Source organism: Myotis myotis, unplaced genomic scaffold (genome assembly GCF_014108235.1).
Source record: "Myotis myotis isolate mMyoMyo1 unplaced genomic scaffold, mMyoMyo1.p scaffold_m19_p_3, whole genome shotgun sequence".
Lineage (NCBI taxonomy): Eukaryota > Metazoa > Chordata > Mammalia > Chiroptera > Vespertilionidae > Myotis > Myotis myotis.
Window position 1 is genome coordinate 96,129,722 of NW_023416335.1, and position 22,937 is coordinate 96,152,658.

At 40.0% G+C, this 22,937-nt stretch overlaps 1 protein-coding gene across 3 annotated transcripts in view; it reads right to left on the reverse strand.

Moving 5' to 3' along the window:
- STARD13 (StAR related lipid transfer domain containing 13) overlaps window positions 1-22,937 on the reverse strand; it is a 234,079-nt gene that overhangs the window by 50,518 nt on the left and 160,624 nt on the right. For all 3 annotated transcript variants that reach the window (XM_036299160.1, XM_036299161.1, XM_036299159.1), the window contains exon 4: window positions 7,972-8,035. In XM_036299160.1, the coding sequence (XP_036155053.1) occupies window positions 7,972-8,035 (64 nt within the window). The remainder of the gene's footprint in view (window positions 1-7,971; window positions 8,036-22,937) is intronic.

Here is a 22,937-nt window from a genome sequence, read left to right on the forward strand (position 1 = left end):
CGCCTCTGGTGCAGGTAGGTGGTAAGGAGCGAGAGGTCCTGGACTGTGAGAGCCCCGGACTGCAAGAAGGATGTCTGACTGCCGGCTTATGGAAGCCAGCAGGTGGACATCCCCTGAGGGGTCCTGGACTGTGAGGGGGTGCAGGCCGGGCAGAGGGGACCCCCACCCCCAGTGCACAAATGCCGTGCACCAGGCCTCTAGTTAATAATAAAAAGGGAGCAAAGGGAAGCCAGACATTATAGGCATGTCATTTGGGCAGCTTCACTAGGAAGCTGCAATTTCACACTCTCTAGGGAACCGCTGGCCCATTCCCTGCAAAACACTGAAGGAAGGGGTCCAACAAAGAGGAGATAGATGCATGCTCTGTGAAGTTGGGATGGCATAGGGAAGGTACTTGCCTGTCAGTTACACCTGGGAACAGAGATTGTTGGCCAGACCAGAATGGGTAGGATCACTGCAACACTTTGAAAATTGGGCAATACATAATCCCCTAAACAAAGGAGCTTGCTCTCTCTTGTAGTTCTTGGCTCTCTTGCATTTGTCTATAGCCCATGGCCATGCAGACCCCCCATGCAATGGACTAATGGACTGAAGTGGAGAACACAAGCTAAGCTAGCCTGATGCTGTAATGGATTGCTCCAACATGGAAAGGAAACTCTGGGCAATGGCTCTAATTTAGCCCTATTGAAGCCACAGCAACACTTCTTTTATGGCAGGGCAAAGGGAAATAGGACTTTGGAAAGTCATGTGTTTGATTCCACAGAAATAAAGCTTTCTTCAATATTTCCTCTGCAAGTCTCTGAAAATTCTTTTTCTTGGGGTATCACAAGAAATCCATTCCCATGAGCAAGAGGTGGGGACAAGGACCTCTCCCCACCAGTAAGAAACACAACTTTCTTTACAAAACTGGGGGAATAATTGGCTGACCCTCAGTGTAGAGGACAGAGCTAAGTGGTTGCCATATGAAAGGAGAAATCTGAATTCTGTGCTTCTTCAGAGAAAATAGCTGGAATCAGATAGGCAACTTTACAATGAATCAGCTTTTAGCTTCAGTGATTAGAATAAAACAAATTGCCTTGCAGTGTAGTGAACACATCATGTCTAGATGCTTACAAGCAAAGGTTGAGTGACTTGTGAGGGATGCTCTAAAAAGTAAATCATGAAGTGACTTGGAGGTTGGAAAAGATGGAAGATCCTTTCCAAATCAAACAACCTATGGTTCTAGGACATTCACATGCAATTATCTTCAATTCAAGACAATAACACTCTCCAGGTACATAAATGCTGTAATGAAATGTAATTTTTATCTTATGTGACTCTACTGTGGGAAGCTGCCCGGAGGTGTCTTATTTACTGGGAGATACAGGGGCATGAAAAGCAGTGGGGATAGAGACCAAGCCTCTTGAAAATTGCAGCTCCTTGGAAACGCAGATGGCACCAGGCCAGGAGATGCTGCTGCAAGAGGGCAATCAGTCATGGTTTCTGTGTTGTTGTCCACCTTGGTCACAATGTCAGAGAGCTTTATGATAACTATAATTTAAATTAGAAACTTATTTGGAGGCCTCTCTTTCTCTCATGGGAAATCTTAGGTAAGAGTCCTGGGTACATATGGGTCCTTCTCCTTCCTCATTTAACACACAGCCTTTTGGAGTTTCCCATCTCTAAGTTATGAGCTATACCACATAAACACTAACCATAATTAGGGAATTTCAATGTTGTCATAAAGCAAATGGAGATTTTGTGGGAAATACTTAAGAAACATTTTCTGAGAACAAGTAGTGCTTGCATGTACCTTGTTTTCCATTTAGATGAAGCTCTAATGTTTATTTTTTAAATAAAAAAGAGAACATTCTTAGCTGAAATTATATCTTCCTCAGAGACAAATGCCAACCAGACACTGCAAAAGGAAGGGTTTTTTTTGTTTTGTTTTGTTTTTAAAGAGAAATTTGACCGTATCTTTACACTGGGAAGGAGCCCACATGAGTCCACAGATGAAAGAGGCAGCTAATCCATAGTTACATAGAGATTCAGAAGTTATATTCCATTAAAGTTAGCTAGAGCCAAGTGGCTGGGTCTGCCTGCTCAGAAGCAGGAATATGCCATTTGCAATGCTGCCTGGGGAGGAGCACGAAGCCAGAGGCAGGGGGACAGCTGGTGTCCATTGGCTCCTGAAATGCCTCTTGGCTGCGTTTTACAAATCTTTCAGTGAGATTTGTGGCCAAGATTGAGAACACATTCTCCCTCTAACTCTCCCCGAGGAGGAGAGTAATCTTGAATCTCCTGCAAGGAGAAAATCTTACGGTGTTATCTTGTGGGAAGGCAGGTATGATTTCATTTTTCCCCATGCTTTACAAGTGGTATTTAATGTATGAGAAAAGTGCACAACTCATAACTAAGTATGAATGAGGCTTCACTATTCTCATCTAGACTATTTTTTTCTTTTTTTGATCAATTCACCATACTCTTCAGACAAAACCAAATGAGAAGAAAATGCAAAGTAGAGCAACAAGATTCATGACTTATTCACTGTCAGAAATCCAGAGACAAACGTCCATGAAGATCTATAATAATAAAAGTGTAATATGCAAATTGACTGAATGGCCTAACAGCAGAATGACTGTCCATACAACCATGCTATGACACGCACCGGCGCCAGGCCAGCCAAGGCGGGTACGATGCAATTGGTTGGCAGGGGGATGGGGGGAATGCCATCACCCCATGATCATCCCACAGAGGGAGGCCCAGGCCACTGGCTGGCAGGGCTATAATCGAGGGGGAAGAGAAGTAGTGGTTAACGCAGGCAGCGCCAGGCCAAGGCAGGTGCAGGTGGGGGGAGCGGGGGTGGGGTGGGATGGGGGAGGTTGACTGCCAGCAGCCTGAGGGAAACCCAGGTCCCAAGTGCGAGCAGCCAGAGGGAAGCTGGTGCTGAAAGCCAGGGGAAGGAAGGCCTACTGTCACATGAATTTCGTGCATTGGGCCTCTAGTATTAAATAAATCATGGGGGAGAAACCAAGATGGCGGCATAGGTAAACACTGGAAATTGCTGCCTTGCACAACCACTTCAAAAATACAACTAAAAGACAAAACGGACATCATCCAGAACCACAGGAAGGCTGGCTGAGTGGAAATTCTACAACTAAAAGGAAAGAGAAAAGCACACTGAGACTCAGAGGAGGTGCGGAAGTAAAGTGCAGAGGTACGGAGGTGCACACAGAAAGGGCTGGCAACTGAGGACGCGGTTGTCTTTTTCAATTGGGAGGGAGTCTCAAGCTCCTGACTGCTCTGAATTCAAGTTCCAGGTGAGTCTCTGGGGACCCAGACACATACGGGGAGAAACTGGACTCTCTGGCATCGGGCGGAACCCGAGGGCAGCTTTCTCTCAGAGGTGCTTGCAGCGATTACCGCCGGACACTGAGACCCGGGGCCTCTTAGGGGAGTGCTGAGGATCAGCCATAGCTGTTTTCTCCATCCTGTTGGTTCCCTGAGACCCCACCCCACCCAAGCTGTGCGGAGAGGTTTTGCATATGAACAGCCTGGCCCTTTGCAATCTAAAATTACCTAACAAACTGCAGCTGGGTCAGAGAGACCCAGAACATCCAAAAGAAGGCCCAAGGCCCCACAGCAGCTTGCATTGCTTCACAGCCGGACCTCATCTGGGCACCTCCAAACCCCAAACAAAAAAGAGGAATCTGCAGATCTCTCCGTAGCTCCTGCTGGGTAGCCTCAGGCAGAGGCTAAATTAGCACCTCCTTAGAGATCCAAGAGCCAGTGTACCCAATGGTCAGAGTGGGACCATCCAGATTACAACTCCTCAGATCCATAAGGGACAGACTCAGGGCACAGACTCAGTGAGCACCAAAGCCCCACTGAAGCAAGTCTTTCCCCATAAAGGTGTCTCCGGCACAGAAGTTCTCCTACCACAGACACAGCTGATTCTCACAGCCAATTGGCCTGGAGGTAAATTCCTCCCAGTGATACCTACAACAATCAAGGCTTAACTACAACTAGACTGTGCACAAAGCCCACAAAGGGGTGCACCAGGAGTGTCCACCTCAGGTAATTGGGAGGCTTAATCACTGGGCCCTATAGCACACCTAGCACAGAAAGCCACTCTATCAACACAGGGAAGCAGCCAAAATGTGGAGACAAAGAAACAGGTCACAAATAACAGAAATGAAGGAAAGCAAACTACTGGATATAGAGTTCAAAACCACAGTTATAAGGTTTTTCAAGAATTTTCTAGAAACCACCGATAAATTTAGGGAGATCCTCAATAAATCTAGTGAGACCCTCGAGGATATGAAAAAGGACCAACTAGAAATTAAGCATACACTGACTGAAATAAAGAATATTATACAGAGATCCAACAGCAGACTAGAGGATCACAAGAATCAAGTCAAAGATTTGAAATGCGAAGAAGCAAAAAACACCCAACCGGAAAAGCAAAAAGAAAAAAGAATCCAAAAAATATGAAGATAGTGTAAGGAGCCTCTGGGACAACTTCAAGCATACCAACATCCAAATTATGGGGGTGCCAGAAGAAGAGAGAGAGTAAGATATTGAAAACCTATTTGAAGAAATAATGACAGAAAACTTCCCCTACCTGGTGAAAGAAATAGACTTACAAGTCCAGGAAGCACAGAGAACCCCAAACAAAAGGAATCCAAAGAGGACCACACCAAGACACATCATCATTAAAATGCCAAGAGCAAAAGACAAAGAGAGAATCTTAAAAGCAGCAAGAGAAAGACAGTCAGTTACCTACAAGGGAGTACCCATATGATTGTCAGCTGATTTCTCAATAGAAACTATGCAGGCCAGAAGCGAGTGGCAAGAAATATTCAAAGTAATGAATAGCAAGAACCTACAACCAAGATTACTTTACCCAGCAAAGCTATCATTCAGAATTGAAGGTCAGATAAAGAGCTAAAGGAATTCATCACCACCAAACCAGTATTATATGAAATGCTGAAAGGTATCCTTTAAGAAGAGGAAGAAGAAGAAAAAGGTAAAGATAAAAATTATGAACAACAAATACATATCTATCAACAAGTGAATCTAAAAATCAAGTGAATAAATAATCTCATGAACAGAAAAAACTGGTGAATATAATAGAATCGGGGCATAGGAAGGGAGTGGACTTACAATTCTTGGGGGGAAAGGGGTGTGGGGGGTGCAGGAAGAGACTGGAAAAAAATCGTACACCTATGGATGAGGACAGTGGCGAGGGGGTAAGGGCAGATGGTGGGGTGCGAAGTGGGTGGAGGCGAGCTATGGGGGAAAAAAAGAACAACTGTAATAATCTGAACAATAAAGATTTAATTAAAAAAAATAAGTCATGGACTTCAGTACATATGGCAAGAAACATCTCTCTTCTAAAAACAACAATAAAAATACATAACTATATTTTGCTGAGGAAACGCTTCCAGGTCTCTGGCCAAGGGCCACTCATTCAGGCTCCAAGATATTCCAAGACACTGATCTTTGAAAGGCAAGGAGGGGTTCAAATCCCAACTTTGCTAATTGTGAGTGGCTTTCAGCAAGTTCTTACCTTTCTGCCCTTTAATTTCCATATCTGTTACATGGGCTTAATAATGAGGACAGTGCCTAGGACACAATAGGCATGTGTGAGTACTCCCAACTCAAACCACTGAGCAAGCACATAGAGCCCTTTCATAGGCCCAGTAGCCCCAAAGAGAGGAGAATAATTGTGGCTCAAATAGGCCATTTGGGGATGACATTCTGCAGAATTATGGGTCTGGGTCTCTGCAGATTAGAGATGTGAATTATATTTTTATTTTATGGATTGCTTAAAATGGGTACATAGCCAGAGGAAATGTGGCTTGGTTTTCTTCCAAATAAACTAATTCCAAAGTGGATTGAAGCTTCACATGGTGTTCGGGTCTCAAGTTTAACTTTCTAATTTTGATCATTTGGCCTATTCCTGTTCTGTATTTATTTATTTTTTATTTTTTGCAGTAAAATGAAGAACTAGCCTATGACTTGTGTAAGGGGCATATCATGCGAACATGTTCCACTGCACAGGGTCTCCCACATAGTTGCTCAGACCACAGCCCCAGATTCTGATCATTCCTGAGATTCACAAGTAGGTGAAGACCACAGGTTGGAATTATTTATTTTAAAATTCAGGGTATAACTGCCCAATTTACAATATTCAAGTGCATGCATTGGTGAGGCCTATAGCTAAGCAGGAGCTATGAGGGGGTGTGTCAGTTTATCCAACACAAGGAATACATTACAGATGTCAGAATTCTGAAGTGACCAATTTACAGAGGAGCTTTTGTGAAGGTAACACATAAATAGTCTAACAAATGTTAGTCAAGCCTATCTGAAATATGGGTTTGGAAAGGCTGGTGATAGAGTGAGAATATAATTACTTCACTTGGTTGAAAACAAATCATGTCATTAGTTTGGGGCACTTTCCTTTGTAAACACTTCAGCTGAAGATCTGTAGAGGCAGCCAGATAGGCTAGCCACACTTTAGACACTCAGGTGTGGCTGTGTTCAGTTTAATGAGAACCATGTGTTCTTGTTACAATCAAAAGATCTGACCCTCATGTTTCAAATAGCATGTATGCTTCTCAGGGCTCTATTCAGCCAGACAGTTGTTGGGACGCTGATTCCCACATTTAAAATTTGTCTTTAGTCTGGACAAATTGTTCATGCTTTAATATTTCTCTAGATATTGTTTTTCACCATTTTATCTCTCTAACTTAAATCTTTGATTTATAGCTCAAACTCCAAATTGTTTTTAAGATGAGGTCAACCAAAATTCATTTGCCATTTTTTTTTTTTTGGTGCTATTTTAGAGCAGAAATTCAAATTAAAGTTATGTTTAAACATTAAGGTACTCAGGAGTAACTTAAAATCCATTAGGTTTAATGATTTCCTTGTGAAGACCAGGATAAAGAACACTTTCTTTTGACTCTAAGATATTTTCCCTGCTTTTTCAAAATATACTGAAATTTGATTGTTACATGTTGTGGGTGTGAAATGAAAAAATAAGCAGTCAACCATCTGAACTCTGAATTTCCTAAAAGAATCAATTCAGTGAGAAAGAAAAATATTTTAGCACAGTGGTTAGGAGCCTCAGTTTTGGAGTTAGACATGCCTGAGGTTGAAACCCTGCTCTTGCCACTAGTTAAAAAAAGAATGTGGATGAATGACTTAACCTATTCAAGTTTTACTTTCTTTATCTAGGAAACAGAGAATCAAAACTGCAATGAATTAAATGAGATAGTCTATGGCAATGATGGTGAACCTTTTGAGCTCGGTGTGTCAGCATTTTGAAAAACCCTAACTTAACTCTGGTGCTGTGTCATATATAGAAATTTTTTGATATTTGCAACCAGAGTAAAACAAAGACTTATATTTTTGAAATTTATTTTATATATTTAAATGCCATTTAACAAAGAAAAATCAACCAAAAAAATGAGTTCGCGTGTCACCTCTGACACGCGTGTCATAGGTTTGCCATCACTGGTCTATGGTGAACCTGCCTAAGAATGAATGCATCTGGAAATGTACCTGAAATAAAATGCCTTGGGAATGAACAAAGTAGAAACATTTGATATGGACCCACAGACACTTTTCTGCATTCTTTTCATCTACTAATACCTGTGGAGTATTTGACTCTCATATGGAGTGGATTATTTGCACCTTGACAAACTTCTGAAAAATTACCATAAAGAATTAAGACCTTTTACTTCTTAATCCAAACCTCTGATAAAAACTAAAGCAAAATAAGATGATGAAACAAAAAGACCTTGGCCTAGGTTTATAATAGACTTACTTAACCTTCAATGATTATGATAAGATGGGATATTTAGAGAATAAACGTAGATGGTCAGGCCTTTCATAATTTTGCTTAGGTTCATGTAGTTTTTAATCTATGAATTCGAGACTCTTCTGTTGGTATAGCTATGGTCTTAGTAAGATGTAGACACCTACCTTTTTCCTTTGGAAGTTCACATCAAGTTTCATTGAGGCACACTTGTTCAATGTATTTAATCGTCTAAAAAGAAAGAAAAATGTGATGATTGCTACCACTAATGAACCTAAATTTTCTCTCCAGTTTGTTAATTCTCATTCATTGTCAGTGAAGTTGAAAGTGAAGAAACATCCATTATGTCCCAGGAAGTACTGAACCAGCTGAAACTTTGCTACACAAGAGTCCCATTTGCTCTCCAGCCTCCAGACCTGAGAGGACTCTGCCATAAAGACTATCAATCTCTGCCCCTCCCCCTCCCTAATGTAAACCTGGTCCTTTCCCTGCTTGTCTTTCGGCTGTGCTTGGAACCCATACTCATCTTAGCCATACTTTCACCAGCTCTTCAATTTGTTTGCCACCTTGATCTTTTATCATGCTAATCCTCAGATTTGGATCGACTCAACTGTCTGTTTTCTCTCTTGCTCTTGGGCTTCTGGATATAAATGAAAAAATAACTCAAACTACAGTGCTAAATTATACATGCTATGGAGTGAACTGTGTCCCCCTCAAACACATATGTTGAAGCCCTAACCTCCAGTGTGACTGTTTTTGCAGTAAGAAGTAATTAAAGTTAAATGAGGTCATAGGGTGTAACCCTGATCCAGTAAAATTATTGTTCTTATAGGAAGAGACACCAGAGAGCTCTCTCTCTCTCACTCACTCTACCATGTGAGGACACAATGAGAAGAAACAGTTTTAAAAGTTGTCTCCAAAGAGTGGTACATGAAAAATGACATGTAAGTTAATGTTTGACTCTTTAAACCATATGTATGTCTGTGAGCCAGGAAGAGAGAGTCCTTATCAGGAACCAAACCCTGCTGGTGCCTCCGTTGTAGATTTTCCAGCTTCCAAAACTGTGAGAAAATAAATATCTACTGTTTAAGACACCCCGTCTGTGGTGTTTTGTTATGGTAACATGTGCTAATACATACATTTATCCTCAGCTGGGTTCCCAAAATTGCTACCCAGCATTCTTTGTATTTTTTTCTCTGGTTGGCTCCCAATCTCTGATCATAAAAACGATGCCAGTTTCTCAACAGATGACTTAGCTACCACTGCCAATGAGAAAATACAGCTTAATATAAGCTATTTGACATAAATTCTTCTAATAATCCTTTCCTTCACCATAAAAAAAAAAAAGATGTTCCTATTTTTTGTTGTTGGTAATCCTCACTCAAGGATATTTTTCCCATTGATTTTTAGACAGAGTGGAAGAGGGGGAAGGAGAGAGGGGAGAGAGAAAGAGAGAGAGAGAGAGAGAGAGAGAGAGAGAGAGAGAGAGAGAGAGACCTCCCAAGACTGATGCCAGAGATTGAACCTGCAACCCATGTATGTGCCCTTGACCAGGAATCAAACCCATGACCCTTAGGTGTATGGCCAGTGCTCTAACCACTGAGAACACTGGCCAAGGCCCTATTATTTTTCAAAGCTAATCCTTTAACCTTGATTTTGATTTCAACATCCACCACTTCATATGGGACTTTGAAACAATACTTCATTTATTCCCTCTTACCTCAGCAAACTCTTCTCACTGCTTTTCTTCTCTTTAAGCTCATCCCTGTTTTGAGCAAACTGACTAACCAATTTGTTAGCTATGTAAATAACCATCATCAAGGAAACCGTCAGTTTTTCATTAATCTTGTCTTTTAATCAAGCAGCTATACTAATTACCCCTCCTTATCCTATTCAGTTTCCTGAGAACAGTCTCAATTTTCATTCAGTTCAACCCACTGCAATCTAATTTCATAAAATTCTCTTTACAAATACCTTTATTATCTTGCTTTATTTGGTTACTTTTTTGAAAATCATAGTTATTGAATGCATATGGTTTAAAGAGTCAAACATTAACTTTCATGTCATTTTTCATGTACCACTCTTTGGAGACAACTTTTAAAACTGTTTCTTTCAGTGTTTACCTCAACAACATGCTTATATTGTTACTTTTGATTTTTCAGTTTAAGTCATTATCTATTCATTTTTTTCTATGAAAGAGGAGGATTTATTTTATTACTACCTATTCTGCCTGCTCACCTCTCCATACATTCACACCCTTTACTGTATCTCTTTTAACTATAGTTATGTCACAATTTCATAATTTTTGCTAAATCAATACTCAGTGTTTATTATGGCCATGTAAATGCTTTTCATATGTATATCGTACTCTGATTATTTTTTCTTTCAGTCTCAACTTTTCACTCTCCCAGGAGGTAATAATCATTTGTTTACTTGTTTTCATAGTTTTCTATGTACTTATCCCTAAATTCAAACTCAAATCTCCCAATTATCTAAATCTCTAAGTGTGTTAAAACATAACAGGTAGTCTATTAATTTAATTTCCCTGGAGACAGCTCTCTCAGAGCCTTCTGACCTGTTCTAGTTTGAATTTGCAGGAGTTTTTTGTTGTTAATGTTGTTTGTTTGTTTTCAGATCATGGACTAATCAAATTTCTCAGAACTCAGATTCTTTTTAACTTGTCCAATACTCTGAAGCTGAGTTACAAAAGAGGCCTGGTAATTTCAATATTTAGAATGTAGATAGACTATCACTTAAGCCCTTGTTTTTGAAAGAGATCCCACCTTCAATGATGCCTGATGTCCTCTAGTCTAGGGAACTTCTGTTTCAGCCTCTCCAGCGAATAAACATATAACCTTGATGGCGGGGGAGTAGTCACCCAAATATAGATTTGGGAAATATATCTACTTTAAATAACACTTTTAAACAACACTTTTATTTTTAGCCCACATTCAATCTCATTTCCCATTTTTGAACATTTTACAACTCTGAAGTACAAACTGATCTATTTTATGACTTCTTTCACTGACCATGTAAATTTTTTTTCTTGGGCTTACTGGTACTCCATTTCATATTTCTGTTTTTCTCCTTTGAAAATTTTATTCTTGTGATCTTTCTGTATTAACAATTGCTTTTGTAAATGAATGTCTCCATAAATTAGCGGGAATTTAAAAGCAAGCAAATTCAGATGTTCAATCTCCCATCTTTGACAAATGACTTAATTTAGTATTCTCGTTATGAATAGATCTTAAGTTTTCAAGTCAGTAAGTTTTGGCAATTGTAACTATCCTCAAACAAGGTAAGAATATTTCTTTACATCAGAAAATTATCTTGTGCTCCTTTACTGTCAATTCTCACCACCACCACACCCCCTCCCAGCATCCCCAGAGTATCCTGTTTCTGATTTCTATTAACCATAGATTTGGTTTTGCCAATTCTTGGTCATCATATAAATGAATTTCACAGTGTGTTCTATTTGTGTCTGGCTTTTTTTCTCTTCAGTATAATGTTTTTGAGATTAATCCATGTTGTTCAGTATAACAGTAATCATCCTTTTTAGTTGCTCAGTAGTATGCCATGGTATGAAGATATACAATTGGTTTACCTATTCTCTTGCTGATGAACATTTGGACTGTTTCTAGTTTTGCCCAATAATTTTTAGTCATCAAATCCCAAAGCTTCTTTTTAGCAGTGGACACTAATTACCACTCACTGTCCCTTCAAACTCTCCTCATCTTTGACATTCAAGATGAGAAAATCTTTCCTCTCTCTAAACATTATTTCTTTCCTGTCACTAAGCAGTACTTGACCCTTAACTTATATATATTTTTAGAATTCATGGTTATGCTAAAATATCTTATCACATCTTTAAATAAATTACACTATTATCATGTTCAATTCTCTTTCTCAGGCTCAGACACCTCACCTGAGTCCCAGTAACATTTCTAGGTACTCACTAATATCCATTTGTGGAGTCTTGCTTGCCCTTCAAACTCAACTACCAAAACTGACCTCTAATTTCTTCAGAACCTGCTTCTCCTTTTTAATGTTTTGTCTTGATTAAATGTATAACCAAGTAGGCCACTGAAACAGAAAAACAGAGTAATCTTAAGGTTTTTCTTTTTAAGACCTACATTTATTTTGATCACCAAGTCCTGTCAGTTACACCTCTGGATATTTTTAATATCTTGCTTCCTCTTTGGTCCTAATTCAGTCCCTTATCTTTTAATTGGTTTCACCACTACTTCAAATGCTTCACATTAAAACCTATTTTATTTCTCAACTTTTTATCATGTCATTTAGTTACTTAAAAAATATTTGATGATTCCCCTCATTTTCCACCTTCACCATCAAATATAATAAGCAACTCTGAATTAAAAGCAGACCATTTAGTCTGGACCTGTCTTCAGCACTTTCTTGATCTTTGCTCCTGTAACTGATAGTCTATCTTTTGGGCAGTTCCATATGTGCCTAACATCTACCCAAGAGTAAGTGTGGTATGTGAAGTAAATTTTGTATATATTTTCATTAGGAAGCTCTGATATATAAGAGCTTAAATTAAAAAAAATGTTGCTCATTTAGCAGCTCTGCAACAAGTTTGTTTAGGAAAGGAATGCCTATTATTTATAAAATTTACCTATCTAACAAACTTGTTCTTCTATTATGGCTTGGAAGCACAAACAAACCATTTTATTCTGTGCAAAAGGTTTTGATGTACTACATATATAAAAGACATCAAAGGGCTTATCCTGTATATAGCATAAGCTTGAATATACTTTATACTTTCTGACACACATATACTTTATACTTTCTGACACACACAGGGGGTTTATTGTTTATTTATTTACATATTTTTATTGATTTCAGAGAGGAAGGGAGAGGGAGAGATAGAAACATCAATGATGAGAGAGAATCACTGATTGGCTGTCTCCTGCATGCCCCCTACTGGGGATCGAACCTGAAACATGGGCACGGCCCGACTGGGAATCTAACTGTGACCTTCTGGTTCATATGTCCACAGTCAACCACTGAAGCACACTGGCTGGGCAGGAAGTTTATTGTTTTTTAAAGCTAGAGACTAACTAGATTTTACTACCTAGGTTTGGGTCCTTTTATCACCCCCGAAGTCAGATATTTGCCTGCATCTTAACTTTTCTCCTCTACTTGGAGAAAATATTAGCAAACATATATTTCATAAAGGACTTGTTTTCAGAATATATAAAAAACCCAAATCCACAATATGTTATGCAACCTGATTTTTAAATGGGCAAAATATTTAATAGACAGATATGAAAGAAGATATACAAATGACAAATGAAAAAAGATGCTCAACATCATTTGTCATAGGAGACATGAAAATTAAAGTAACAAGACACCACTATATACACTAGGGTCCCTAAATTAAAAACACTGACAATACTAAGTTTTAGCAAGAATGCAGAATCACTGAAATTTCAAAAGGGTTAGGCTTAGCAATTTCCTATAACATTAAACATATTCTTGGCATCTGACCAAGCAATGCTACTCTTAGTTCTTTATCCAAGATAAAATAAACCACACATTCAAAGACTTGTACTTGAATTTCATAGCAATGTTATTTATAAAATAGACAAAAGGGGAAATAACCCAAATGCCCATCAACTGCTAAATGGATATAAAAACTGTGGTGCATCCATACAATTAAATACTCAGTAATACAAAGGCACTCAAATTACTGATATAAGCAACAACATGGATTAATCTCAAAGGCATTATGCGAAGTGAAAGAAGCCAGACACAAAGAGAATGCGTACACGCTATGATTGCTTTTATACAAAATTTTAGAAAATATAGAATTGAAATGACAGAAAACAGTACAGTGGTTGTTAAATGCCAGTAACAGAAGATATTTTTTAGGTAGTAGAAATGTTTTATATCAAGATTGTGTTATAGTTACATAACCATACATCTGATAAAACTGGTCAAATTGTATACTTTGAGTTAATGATTTTATTTGAATATAAATTATACTTCAATTATGCTGAATAATAATGCAAGTGAGTTACATCAGTGGGAATGATGAAGTAAAGATCTCTGTCTGAAACTCTGCTTCTCCATAAAATCAATAAGAATACTATAGAAATTATCAAAATAAGCTTAAACTTGATATTTTATTTGTTTATTTATTTATTTATTTATTTATTTATTATTTTTTAGAATATTCTTTTTATTGATTTCAGAGAGGAAGAGAGAGGGAAAGAGAGATAGAAAACAATAATGATTAGAGAGAATCATTAATTGGCTGCCTCCTGCATGCCCCCTACTGGGGATCAAGCCTGCAACCCAGGCATGTGTCCTTGACTGGAATCGAACATGAGACCCTTCAGTCTGCAGGCCAACACTCCATCCACTGAGCCAAACCATCTAGGGCTACATTTTATTTTTTAATTACACTTTACATTCAATATTATTTTGAAATAGTTTCAGGTGTAGAGTATAATGGTTACACAATCGTATATTTTACAAAGTGTTCCCGCTGATACTTCAAGTACTCACCTGGCACCAAACATAGTTATTACAATATTATTGACTGTATTCCCTATGCTCTACTTTACATCCCCATAACTATTCTGAAACAACCAGTCTGTACTTCTTAATCCTTTCACCTTTCATCCAGTCCCCCAATTCCCATCTCCTCTCATAACCATCAGTCTGCTCTCTATGAGTATGTTTCAATTTTGTTTGTTTATTTTGTTCTTTGGATTTCACATTGCTGGTGGGAATGCATATTGGTGCAACCATTATGAAAAAGAGTATAGAGGGTTCTCAAAAAATTAAAAATGGAACCCAGCAATTCCACTGCTGGGAATATATCCAAAGAAACCCAAACACCAATTCAAAATGATATATGAAGCCCTGTGTTCATTGCAGCATTATTTACAATAGCCAAGATATGGAAAAACCCAACTGCCCATCAATAGACAAGTGCATAAAAAGAACTGTGGTTTACACAATGAAATATTACCTGGTCATAAAATTGAATAAAATCTTACCATTTGTGATAGTATGGATAGACCTAGAGGGAATTATGCTAAGTAAAATAAGTCAGTCACAAAAAGACAAGTACAAAAATAAGCTTTTTAAGAGCTCTGGAAATTAATAAAGGCTTGCAACAATCTAAGTACCGTTGGAAAATGGTGAGTCTATGTAAGGACAGAGCTTTGTGGCATTTGAACTTGGCCTATTCAATTGTCCTTTTCCAAGGTATGCAGGAGCTTTGAAAAACAACAGTTAACAATCAGAGTAACTGTGCACATTGGCATCCTAGCAGCCACTGGAAAGGGCAGAATGGGTTTGATCTCCCCAAAAGCTCCATTATTAAAGAACTGTCATTATCTAAGCTGTCTGGCAATTCACTGAATGCCCTTATTCACAGGGCTTGTCTTTATTTAACTTGATTATGAGCTCATCACTGAGACTAGCTTATTCACAAAGGGTTTGTCAAAATCAATCAGCAGCAATTATTTAACATCACAGCTGCCTAAAATGGTGATAACAGTTGGGCCAAACAAGATGTGAATCAGAGGAATACTAGTAAAAGAAAAACTCTGAAATGACATGTCTACAGGGGACTTAGAAAAGTTCTAACACATTCTTAGGACTCTAGAAGGCCAAGTACATAGGAAGAACTGTATGCATACCCAGGAAAGACTTGCAAAAGTCCTAATTTATCATCTCCGTCTGACCTTGGTGATCTGCATAAGCAGAAAATAAATGCTAAGACAGAGCTACTAACTTCCTGCTGGAGTGTTGAAACCATAGCCCAATATGTACAGAACCCTTTGGCAAAGGCTGGGAGACATACTGCTTCAAGATGTTTGTGGAAATCTCTGCCCAGTTATTTGCTGACCACTAAGCTAACCAAGTAGAGACAACAAATAATTTAGACATTAGAGAATTAGTTGAAAAAAGGCACTAAATAAACAGCAACAACAAGAAGCCATGGGGTAGGGGAAGGGAAGGATATGATTTGAGAGTTTAGTTTAAAATATCCAGTTTTAAGAAAAACATTACAAAGGACTGAACTGATTCTAAAGTTTACATAGAGAGGCAAAAGACCCAGAATAGTTAACATAACATTGAAGCAGAAGAACAATGTTGGAAGGTTTACACTAGCCGACATTAAGACTTACTACAAAGCTACAGTAATCAAGACAGTATAATATTGGCAGAAGAACAGACAAACAGATCAATGGAACAAAACTGAGAGCCAAGAAATAGACCCACACAAATACAGTCAACTGATTTGTTACAAAGGGACAAATGGAGAACAGGCAGTCTTTCAACAAACAATATTGAAACAATTGTCTCCATGCCAAAAAAAAAAAAAAAATCACCTAGACACACAGACCTTATACCCTTCCCCAGAATTAACTCAAAATGGATCATAAGCCTAATTTCAAACACAGAATAATGAAACTTGTAGAAGATAACATAGAAGAAAAATCTAGGTGTGGTGGTGTGACTTTTTAGATACAACATAAAAGGCACACTCTGGAAAAGAAAAAAATTGATAAACTGGACTTCATTAAAATGAAATCATCTGCTTTATGAAAGACATTGTCAAGTGTATGAAGAGACAACCCACAGATTTGGAGAAAATATTTGTGAAAAACATATCTGATAAAGAACTGTTATCTAAAATATTTTAAAAATAACCCTCTTAAAACTCAACAATAAGAAGACAAACAGCCCAATTAAAAAATAGGCAAAAGATCTGAACAGACCCCTAACCAAAGGAGATACACAGATGGCAAATAAACATATGAAAAGATGCTCAACATCATATGTGTTTAGAGAATTACAAATTAAAACTATGAGACCATGATTCACCTATTAGAATGACAAAATACTAAAACATCCACAACACCAAATGATGGCAAGGATGTGGAGTAACAGGAACTCTCATTCATTGTTGGTGGGAATACAAAATGGTATAGCCATCTTGGAAGACAGCGTGGCAGTTTCTTACTGTCAAACACACTCTTATCATAGGACTGAGCAATTGCATTCCTTGGTATTTACCCAAATGAGATGAAAACTTATGTCCACATAAAAACCTGCACAGAAATGTTAATAGCAGTTTTATTCATAATTGCAAAAACTTGGGAGGAACCAAGGTGTTCTTTAATAGGTGAATTAATAAACTGTGGTACATCTGGACAATGAAATATACTCAGCACTAAAAAAAAAATGTGAGCCACCAAGCCATAAAAAGACTTAGAGAAAACTTAAATGCACATTACTAATGGAAGGAAGCCAATATGAGAAGGCTACATACAGAATAATTGCAACTACATGACATTCTGGAAGAGTCAAAAAGACTGAGACAGTTAAAAAGATCAGTGCTTTCCCAGGGTTAGGAGGGAGGAAGGGTGAATAGTCAGAAAACAGAGGATGTTTAGGGCAGTGAAACTACTCTGTATGATACTATAATGATAAATACATCTGTCAAAACCCATAGGATGTACAAGACCAAGAGTGAACCCCAATGTAAACTATGATGTGTCCAATGTAGGTTCATCAATTGATTGTAGGAGATGCTATGTATGTGTAGGTCCAAGGGTATATAGTAACTCTTTGTATTTTTACATATATATACGTATATATGTATATATATGTATGTATATATATATGTGTATATGTGTATATATGTATATATGTATATATATGTGTATATATGTATATATATATACACACATATATATGTGTATATATATGTGTGTGTATATATATGTAATATATTTAATATTTTTTTTTTATTTCAGAGAGGAAGGGAGAGGGAGAGTTAGAAACACCAATGATGAGAATCATTGTCAGCTGCCTTCTGCATGCCCCTTACAGGGGATTGAGCTTACAACCTGGGCATGTGCCCTGACTGGGGATCAAACTGTGACCTCCTGGTTCATAAATTGATGGTCAACCACTGAGCTGGGCAGGAACTCTGTATTTTGTGCTCAAATTTGCTGTGAACCTAAAATGGCTCTAAAAATAAAATCTATCTTTTTAAAGATGTAGTCTTTTGTTTTATTCATTTAAAAATTATTTTGGCCCTAACCAGTAAGGCTCAGTGGATAGAGCTTCGGCCTGCAGACTGAAGGGTCCCAGGTTCGATTCCAGTCCAGAGCATGTACCTTGGTTGTGGGCACATCCCCAGTAGGGGGTGTGCAGGAGGCAGCTGATCGATGTTTCTCTCTCATCAATGTTTCTAACTATCCCTCTCTCTTCCTCTCTGTAAAAAAAAAATCAATAAAATATATTTTTAAAAAATTATTTTGGTTTTTGGACTTTGAAATTCCTGATGTAAAGTGATCTGCAGTTCCTTCGCTTTTAATCTACTTGCTCATTCATTCTCAATCCTATCTACAAAATCATTCTCATTGAAGATATCTTAGAAATCCTAGGTACAATTTCAAATATCATACACACAACCATTTAACTCTTCCTTCCACAATGTATATCTATATGAAATCATCATGTTGTACACTTAAAATATTTCACAATTTTATATCAGCTCTGGAGAACTGATACAAAACAGCTGATTTGTTAAGATGGAAAAAAAAGAGAGAGAGAGAGAAAACACTCCTCATGGTGGTCTGAAGCTAGGTAGACATTCCCAGCATGGTTTAGCCTCGGCCTATGATTTCTCCTGTAAAAGGTAATATGGTAATATAAACAACTAGAGGCCTGGTGCACAAAATTTGTACACAGGTGGAGTCCTTAGGCCTGGCCGGCAATCAAAGCACGAGTGTCAGAGAGAAACCAATATGGCGGCATAGGTAAACACCGGAGTTTGCTGCCTCGAACAACCACTTCAAAAATACAACTAAAAGACAAAACGGACATCATCCAGAACCACAGGAAGGCTGGCTGAGTGGAAATTCTACAACTAGAAAGAAAGAGAAAAGCATACCGAGACTCAGAGGAGGCGCAGTACGGAAGTAAAATACTAAGGTGCAGAGGTGCATGCAGAGTGGGCTGGGGGCTGAGGGCGCGGTTGTCATTTTCAATCGGGAGGGAGTCTCAGGCTCTGAGCTCCAGTTCCGGATGAGTCTCTAGGGACCCAGACTCATACGGGAGAAGCGGGACTGTCTGGCATCGGTCGAAACTCGAGGGCAGCTTTCTCTCCGAGGGGCTTGCAGCGATTACTGGGACACTGAGAAGCAGAGCCTCTGAGGGCTGGACTGAGAGAAGCCATAACTGCTAGCCCCGCCCTGTTGATCCCGTGGGGCCCAACCCGCCCAAGCCTTGCAGGGAGGCTTTTGCAGGATAGCCTCAGGCAAAGGCTAGATTAGCACCTCCCTAGAGATTCAGGAGCCAGGAACCCAGAGGTCAGAGTGGGACCATACAGTTTGCAGCTCCGTGGAACCATAAAGGACACACTCAGGGAGCAGACTCAGTGAGCACCAAAGCCCCATTGAAGCAAGTCTTGCACCAGAGGGGTGTCTCCAGCACAGACGTTCTCCCACTGCAGACACAGCTGATTCTCACAGCCAATTGGCCTGGAGGTAAATTCCTCCCAGTGATAACTACAACAATCAAGGGTTAACTACAACAAGACTGTGCACAAAGACCACAAGGGGGTGCACCAAGAGTGTCCTCCTCGGGTAATTGGGGAGGCTGAACCACTGGGCCCTAGAGGACACTCAGCACAGAAAACCACTTTATCAACACAGGGAAGCATAAAAAATGCGGAGACAAAGAAAAAGGACACAAATGACAGAAATGGAGGAAAGCAAACTACTGGAAATAGAGTTCAAAACCACACTTTTAAGGTTTTTCAAGAATTTTCTAGAAACTGTCGATAAACTTAATGAGATCTACAAGAAATCTAATGAGACCCTCGAGATTGTGATAAAGGACCAACTATAAATTAAGCATACACTGACTGAAATAAAGATTATTATACAGACTCCAACAGCAGACTAGAGGATTGAAAGAATCAAGTCAATGATTTGAAATACGAAGAAGCAAAAAACACCCAACCAGAAAAGCAAAATGAAAAAAGAATCCAAAAATACGAAGATAGTGTAAGGAGCCTTTGAGGCAGCTTCAAGCATACCAACATCTGAATTATAGGGGTGCCAGAAGAAAAGAGAGAGCAATGCTAAATATTTGCCAAAACGCAGATTGGCTTCATTCACAGCAGAATTTCACAGTGGTTTTGATAAAATGTTTTGAATACTTGTGCTATGTGACATGAAAACCTATTTGAAGAAATAATGACAGAAAACTTCCCCTACCTGGTGAAAGAAATAGACTTACAAGTCCAGGAAGTGCAGAGAACCTCAAACAAAAGGAATCCAAAGAGGACCGCACCAAGACACATCATCATTAAAATGCCAAGAGCAAAAGACAAAGAGAGAATCTTAAAAGCAGCAAGAGAAAGAAAGTCAGTTACTTACAAGAGAGTACCCATATGATTGTCAGCTGATTTTTCAACAGAAACTTTGTAGGCCAGAAGCGAGTGGCAAGAAATATTCAAAGTGATGAATGCCAAGAACCTACAACCAAGATTACTTTATCCAGCAAAGCTATCATTCAGAATTGAAGGTCAGATAAAGAGCTTCACAGATAAGAAAAAGCTAAAGGAGTTCATCACCACCAAACCAGTATTACATGAAATGCTGAAAGGTATCCTTTAAGAAGAGGAAGAAGAAGAAAAAGGTAAAGATACAAATTATGAACAACAAATACAAATCTATCAACAAGTGAATCTGAAAATCAAGTGAATAATCTGATGAACAGAATGAACTGGTGATTATAATAGAATCAGGAGCATAGAAAGGGAGTGGACTGGCTATTCTTGGGGGGGAAAGGGGTGAGGGGGATGTGGGAAGAGACTGGACAAAAATCGTGCACCTATGGATGAGGACAGTAGATGGGGAGTGAGGGAGGAGGGTGGGGTGGGAAGTGGGTGGAGGGGAGTTATGGGGGGAAAAAAGAGGAACAAATGTAATAATCTGAACAATAAAGATTTAATTAAAAAAAAAAAGCATGAGTGTCTGGTGTGGAAGGGCAGGTCTCAGCTGCTTCTGGGTCCCCAATTCACCGCCCCGCCCCGCCCCCCCGCGCCTGAGTCACGGTGCCCAAGTCCCCACATGGAGATGCGGTAAGCACAGCCAGATGCTGCATGCCAGGGTGCAGCATGGGCCTTTGGGCTACCCAGCAGCACCACACAGAAGCCAGGAAGGCAGCGCACTCTATCCCGATGGCCTCACAGACTGGCTCCTGCATGAACCCATGGTGAGCCCGGCTGGCCCCCACAGTCCTGGTGGCTGTGGCCCGGCTCATTCAAAAGAGGCAGCACGGTACGGGGCTCCTCATGGGCACCCAGCACCTGAGCATGGGGGGCTTCCCTAGTGCACAAGCCCTGGTGTCCCTGGGGAGGGTAGCAGGAGGAGTGAGAGTGAGCTCAGTGGACACCTTGCATTCTCACCGCACCTCTGTCCCCATCACCCCTGCCCCCAGGTAGCCGGCAAGAGGTTGTAGTGCATTGCTGATGCCCGCCATGTTCCACGCTGCCCCCTGGTGGTCAGCACATGTCATAGCAAGCAGTTGAACTCCCGGTCTCCCAGTCAAACGACCGCCCAAGGGGACAATTTGCATATTAGGCTTATATTATATAGAACTGCTTGACTCTATAAGAATACGAAATGGAAGAAACATATCCTGGAGAGATGTAAATGCCTCTTTATGGATTAGCTGGCGCAGGTAAAAAAAGCATGTCACATAACACAAGTATTCAAAACATTTTATCAAAACCACTGTGAAATTCTGCTGTGAATGAAGCCAATCTGCATTTTGGCAAATATTTAGCATTGCTATTTATTTACCTCTAACTTAATGATCCTATATAATAAAGAGCTAATATGCTAATTAGGCCAAACAGCAGAACAACTGTCTAGATGACATTCTGGACCACCTTCTGGACAAAGCCGGGGTTGGGAGGGCTGGCCGAGGCAGCTGGGGCTGTGAGGACTGAGCCCCTTGCATGAATTTCATGCATTGGGCCTCTAGTTTATCTAATAAAGAGGGAATATGCTAATTGATCCTTGCACCATCACAAAGATGGCAGCACCCACAACCAATAAGGAGGGAATATGCTAATTGACTGCGCCACCCTCAAAGGTGGCAGCACCTACAGCCAATAAGGAGGGAATATTCTAATTGACTGCCATGCCCTCAAAGATGGTGGCACCCACAGCCACAAAATGGCGGCACCCAATCCCCTCAGTCTTGCTGGGGCAGCAGGCCTGCGTGGCCTGCCTCCAGAGTCTCCCAATCCCCTCAGCCCCCCAGCCACCCAGGGTTGGTCCGAGGCACAGGCAACCCTCGGATGTCAGCTGCCCAGCCGCCCAGGGCTGCCTGAGGCTCAGTTAACCAGGACCGGCCGAGGCTTGTGCTGCCAGCAGTGGCAGCAGCAGCGGTGTGACTGGGCGTCACCTTCCCCTGATTGTCGGGTTGCCTCCTGCCCCTGAGGGTTCCCGGACTGTGAGGAGGGCAGGCTGGGCTGAGGGACCCCCCTCCAGTGCATGAATTTTCATGCACCGGGCCACTAGTAAGTAATATAAAGCCCTTGAGATAATTTGAGTTGGTCTCACACTAGTTGCCTGGAAAGCTATTGAATGAATACCAATTTTGATTATAAAATGTATTTTATTTGTTGGCATGAACAATATGTATTCCATTGGATTAGAGCCTCTTTTGAGGCAGAAACCATAATTTATTCTTCTAATCCACATAAAGCCTAGCAAGAAATTTTATACATGACTAGAGGCCCGGTGCACAAAATTCATACATGGGTGGGGTCCCTCAGCCTGGCAGGCGATCAGGGCCAACCAGGGCCAGGCCGATCAGGGCCCAAAGGCCCCAGCAGGGTTGGGAGAAGAGGTGATGGTGGGCAGGCCGGGTGTGAAAGGAACAGATGCTGGGGAAGGATGGGGGAGGACCAGGGGAGGTTTTGATCCCCAGGTTGGAATGTGCAGGAGGCAGCCAATCAATGATTCTCTATCATCACTGATGTTTCTATCTATTTCCTGCTCTGAAATCAATTAAATACATATTTTTAAAATGCAAGATTTTTAGAGGAAGA